Below are 6,035 nucleotides of genomic sequence, written 5' to 3'. Positions count from 1 at the left end.
AGGTGGGAATTTACTACGCTTCGCGAAAATTTTAGAGGGACAAAAAAATGGATCTATACATACATATATAGATTTTTTGGAAAATTTATTTGTTGGGAGCAATCGCCTGGTGACAGTAGCCTCTGTACCAAATTTCATCGCAATCAAACCAACGGTGAAAAAATGTATAGCTGTGCAAACGCGAAATCCTTTCTTTAACAGACTTTTCAGCTTTAATAATTAAAGGATTTTGTGTCTGAGAACAGCTATACAAATCTACACCGTTTGACCGATCGCGATGAAATTTGGTATAGAGACTACTGATTAGAAAAAATAATTGAAGTGGCTAGTGCCGGTTTTCAACTTTCAATTATTTTTTCCAACTAATCGCGCATAGTTTCACAAAAAATGTTAGATGATAATATCTACTTTTAATTCTGATGAAATTTGAGCCAAGTGTAACTTATAAAAAAAAAAACTGGGAAACGAAAGAAGTTAGGGTACCCTATTTGTAACGTAAGGGGATCACATAAAAACTCATTAAAAAAGAACCACGTGACCGATCGGCATGAAATTTTTTTAAAAGTTAGAGCCCATGATTAGCTATCATTTGAATCCGAGTTTGTTCAAATCGGTCAACCACAGGCTGAGATATACATCAAAAATGTATTTTTTCACTATGTTTCACTAAAATGGCTACCACGACCGAACCACTTGACCGATTTTCAAAAATTTACCAGATTTGGAAAGGGAATTAAATTACCTTTCCAACGATACTATATTTATCAAAATCAGTGCACTAGTGGCCCCATAGGGGAAGACGGGGGTAATTTGGCCATTTTGGCAGTCATTATAAATGGCAATATCTCAAGTATGGTAAATGCTAGAGTATCCATTTCTCCACAGTTTATACTATCCGATCATTTGATTTTCTTTTACTTGAGAAAAATCATTTTTGGTATCTCCTCAATAGTTTCGACCATTTCGACGTGCCCGAAGATTATAAACCATTATCCAATTTTTAACACAAGAGTATGGTTCATAATCTTCGGGAGCGTCGATTTGTGACTTCGACTTTCCTGATATATTTTTAACGATTGAAAATTATTTTATACGTCGCTAAGGGCCATTGATCCCTCAAAAACACGATAGTGTCATCCATTTTCCGGTATCTGAAATAGATTTTCCTGTAGAAATGGTTTTATCCAGAAAATTCGAGTGGGGTAATTTGGCCACTAGAGTATTTCCGACACTACTTTCCACGGCGCACACAAATTTTTGAATTCCCTCTTCTTACATTTTTGTTAATAACTTTTTTCTGATTATCAGATCGACCTAAAATTTCTACACAAACCCATCAGATAATCAAGGAACTTATTTACAAAAGATTACATCTACACATATCAAAATAATTGCCCGATAACAAAAAAAAAAAAAATCTAGAGTCAATCACCTACCCTTAATGGTAATGGAAGGCTTAAATGGAAAACTGCGAATTTGTTGACACATCTCACTAGGCACAAATTATAGCTCAATCTATGACCTTTTGAACGCCATAATAGAAATTACCGTCGAAAGGGGTGGAGAGTCACAGAATTGAAGAAACATTACAGTACTGGAATATTTCGTGTATCCCATACAACTCATGAGTATCATCTTCAGAGGTCATTTTTAGGAAAATGCGAATTTGTTGACGCATCTCACTAGGCACAAATTCTAGCTCAATCTATGACCTTTCAACCCACATGATCGGAATTCCCGCCGAAAGGGTTGGAGGACCACAGAATTAAAAAAAAGAATAAGCATTTGCTTTTTTTTATTTTTAGGTAAATTCACATGTTCCATAGAAGTTGTATACCACACATGAACATCCCATAATTCTTAGGATCATTTACAGAATATTTTAATTCTATATGTTCATAAATAATTAAAAAAAAATTTTCAATATTACAAAAAATTCCCATGTTCAACTTAGCCGAGACTCAAACCTTTTCGGCTGGGAGTTAATTATTCATCATAATTGAACTTGTATTATTAAAATTTTTATGATTTTTTTAAGTTAATTTTGGATTTTTTATGTTTCATATTTCATGTTTCATGCAATTTTTCATGTTTCATGCGATTTATTTCATGTTTCATGCGATTTATTTCATGTTTCATGCGATTTGTTTCATGTTTTATGTTTCACGCAACTTAGCCGAGACACAAACCTTTTCGGCTACATTTCGGCCTACTTCAGCCGAATTATTATTTATATTTCATACAATTGTATTGCACAAATATATGTTTAAAAGTATTACAATTTTATTGCATTAAAAGGTATAAGAATATTGCAGTTTTATTGCACTAAAAGTATATAAAGTATTGCAATTTTATTGCACTAAAAGGTATATAAGAATATTAAAAAGAAATCTAACATGTTCTTCGAACAGGGGCCAAAGAAGACGTTCTGAGTGAGAAAAGTCCTCTAAAAAAATTCATAGAATAAAAATCGCGATAAAAGAGCGCATGTTTCAATGTTTTTATGTTTCACGTTGGACGTTAAAGGGTTAATTTACTGAATGAAAAATAAGGAAGAAAACAATTTTAAAGTAAATATTGGTTTGTCCAATATTTACACGGATTTCTAACCTAAGATATTCACATAAAAGTGCAATTTTAATTTTCTGTCTCATTCACACCCATTGAATGTAATGGTAAAAATGTTAGATTAGAAATCCGGATATATGTATATTGGACAACCCAATATTTAAACACAATATGAAAAAAAGGAAAATTTTAAATTTTTCTCTCAAATTTTATCTTTTTGACCAAAAACAGTTTTTCGCGTTTTCTGACTCTTCTGTACGTTTTAGAGCGAAAAGAAATGATTTTTGGGATCACTCCCAATCCATTGGAAAAATGGAAAATTTTTGATTTTTCCCTCAAATTTTGTCTTTTTGACTAAAAACAATTTTTCGCGTTATCTGGCTCGTCTGTTGGTTAAATTGGTCAAGTGTTAACACTTTTAGGATCGAGGTTTCTAACCTCAAAAACTTGATCTTCATTTTCTCCCAAAAGAAAATATTTTTCCGAGTTTTCTTTCAACGATCTTGAAGTAATTAAACTTTCTTACACACAGATGTAGAAATTATCATGATATGTTTAAGAGATTTAATTCTGTGACGATTTAAATAATATTGAATTGGCCACGGTGCGGTGGCCAGCAAAATCCTCAAAGGGTTAAGGTAATAACAGAGATTTTCCTACGATATGTCCTATGAAAATCATATGCAATATCTCCGATATTTCACAGTACGAATCTCTGCGTTAGTGGGGTAATTACTTTATCACTTTGACCGCTCTTATTATCTATCAGAAACTCATAATATTCTCATTCTTTATCATTACCCCAAGTAAGTACGAAGATTCTTCTAAATGTCTGTGATTCAAATTGAAAATCGAGGAAGGCTACGTATCCTCACCATAAATAACATCAAAAAGAGAAACGCTCTGAACAGACAAGGTTACTTGGATCTTACAAAAGCCCTTCTGGATGCTGACAAGGATGACACTGTAACCGTCTTAGCTATAACCGGAGCAGGAAACTTCTACAGCTCAGGCAATGATATAGCTGGTGCATTTTCCGATCCAGTACCGGAGGAAGAGAGAAAGGCAATTCTCACTAATCTAGTCAAAGCTTTCTACACATTCTCCAAGCTTTTAATTGCAGTTGTCAATGGACCTTGCATTGGAATATCAGCAACAACTGCTGCTCTTTGCGATGTAATCTACGCGGAGAAAGATGTAAGATAATTCAGGGACGTGGGGCTGAAGTTGTGACGTCTCAATACTCTTGTAGCAAAAACACAACAAAGTTGCAACTTCATCCTTGTTTTTGTAAACCCTCAATAAAATAACTTTATTAACATGTTTTTTTTTATATTCCAGGCTTACTTCTACACTCCATTCACATCTCTCGGCCTGTGTGCTGAGGGGTGTTCATCTGTGACATTCCCAAGGATTTTGGGAAAAAGTAAAGCAAATGAAATGCTCCTGTTGAACCATAAGCTAACAGCCCAGGAAGCTCTTCAGTTTAATTTTGTCTCTGAGGTGTTCTCCATGAAGGATTTGAATACAAAAATATGGCCAAGAATTGAGGGTTTTGCCAAACTACCCTACAAATCCATTATGACAACAAAAAGTTTAATTAAAAGGTTTGAGACTGAAGAGTTAGAGGCGGCTAATATTGTTGAAAATGAAGCCCTTGGAGAAAGGATTACATCGGAAGAATGTATTCAAGCTGCAATGGAATTCATGCAGAAAAAAGTAAAATCTTCTCTATAAATTAAGGATATTGAAGAAAATAATTACGGGTGATGGTGTTAAAAGCGTATGGGAGTAAAGGAGTTCCTTCCGGATACAAGAATTTTTGAAGAAGTGAGGATATTGTACTAAGAGTACAATGTTAAAGGATAAAAAATCTGGACGATTGTGAAAAATAAGATATTATTCATGGACATGGGTTATTTTTACCAATAAAAGAAAAAAGTTTATAATTTTAAAAAGTTTATTAATTCATTTCTTGTAAGGTGATTATTCACACAATCAGAATAAAGATGAGTATAATGATCTGAAAAAAAAAGAAATCCCTCTGGAAAACTGAACACGGTTTTAGCTCTCATCAGAAAAGCACAAAGCGATTATTGTGATTCAGCAGATGTCACAGTTTTATGGTTCGAGAACAATATGCCAATTTTTAATTCATTTATATTCTGTTTGAAATTGCTTCCGATATTGAAGATCATCAAAGAATTTGCTCGAAATCTTCTAAATGCACGCAACAATGATGCATCTGGAATAACAAAATTTCCATGAATCGATCATTTTTATGGACAGGGAATAACAGCAATAGTAACACTTAAATTATTGTTATTGCGATGAATGTGTGAATCGGAACAGCAGTCGAGACTAAAAAAAAATGAGATATTATAACTCCTTGATGAGATAGGTAGGTTCGACTGCTGTTTCGATTCACACATCTATAATCTGCATATTTTTGATTGTGAGACTAAGCATCTTCTGAAAGAACAGAGGAATTTGTGGAAGCTTACAACTTCAATTAAAGGAGAAAGATACAAACACAATCAAATATTGCAAAGAAATCTATCCTCAAAGCTCAAGCAAAGTATGAAACACGGGTATAAGCTGTGTTGACCGATAATGTTATGATCGGTTTAATAGACTTCTCTGTTTCGTTCAACAAAACTATAAACTCACGTGTGATGAAGTTGACTCCTGAGAAAAAAACTGAACTAAGGACTTGATGAAAAGTTCATGATATAAAATCTGCAGATAAAATAAACAACCTATAAAGAAGAAATATCTCACACAACTATTATTGCTTTGTCGCTGTTTTTTGACAAGGTATTAGCTGTGTTTCTTTCTGACACAGCTTTTTTTTAAGTTAAGTCTCATCCCATACCAGGCGAATATGTGAAAATATAGCGATTTCTTATTCTTATTTTTGTTTCTTACAAGGTTATGCGTATCCCCGATTGTCTCCTAAAATGAAAGATTTTCTTATGAAGAAGTTAATAAATTATTCTGCTTTTTTGTAGTTCTTTTTTCCATTTTTTTTTTAATAACTGATCTTTCTGTGAGCTCTAAAATGTTTAGGAACCATCGAGACATGCTCGCATTTATTGTGATAGATTATTATTTTATATAAATTAACTAAGTAAGAAAATATGTTCAATTATGTAAAATATGGTACTCAAAGGGTTAAAGAGTTAACATTCGCGTTCTTTGAATCATGTTGGTTGACTCAATGGGCTCAAACGTTAAACATTCTTCTTTCTCGAATCTTAGCAAATTTAATTGTTTTACTGATATCCACAGAATAAATATCGCGATTTTAAGATCGAATATTTCAATGTTTCTTGATGGCACGAAAGGGTTAAATTGTAAATAAAAAAATCTTTCCAGACAAATATTACATTTCCCAAAGCTTTCAGCATTAATCCTGCGAATCTTTCATTGATTTGCAAGAGATGTGAAATTTTCATGTAACTTTC

The 6,035-nt window shown here is 33.1% G+C and overlaps 1 protein-coding gene across 1 annotated transcript; it reads left to right on the top strand.

Moving 5' to 3' along the window:
• The first annotated feature begins 3,275 nt into the window (after positions 1-3,275).
• LOC129792525 (enoyl-CoA delta isomerase 2) lies at positions 3,276-4,526 on the top strand. Its single transcript, XM_055831631.1, has 2 exons — positions 3,276-3,765; positions 3,910-4,526. The coding sequence occupies exons 1-2, from the start codon at positions 3,397-3,399 to the stop codon at positions 4,303-4,305; spliced, it is 765 nt and encodes a 254-aa protein (XP_055687606.1). The 5' UTR covers positions 3,276-3,396; the 3' UTR covers positions 4,306-4,526.
• Positions 4,527-6,035: the final 1,509 nt, after the last annotated feature.

The sequence above is a fragment of the Lutzomyia longipalpis genome, chromosome 3, assembly GCF_024334085.1.
Source record: "Lutzomyia longipalpis isolate SR_M1_2022 chromosome 3, ASM2433408v1".
In the NCBI taxonomy this organism is placed as follows: Eukaryota; Metazoa; Arthropoda; class Insecta; order Diptera; family Psychodidae; genus Lutzomyia; species Lutzomyia longipalpis.
Note: the sequence above shows the minus strand (reverse complement) of the source record. Positions and strands in the feature narration are given on the sequence as shown.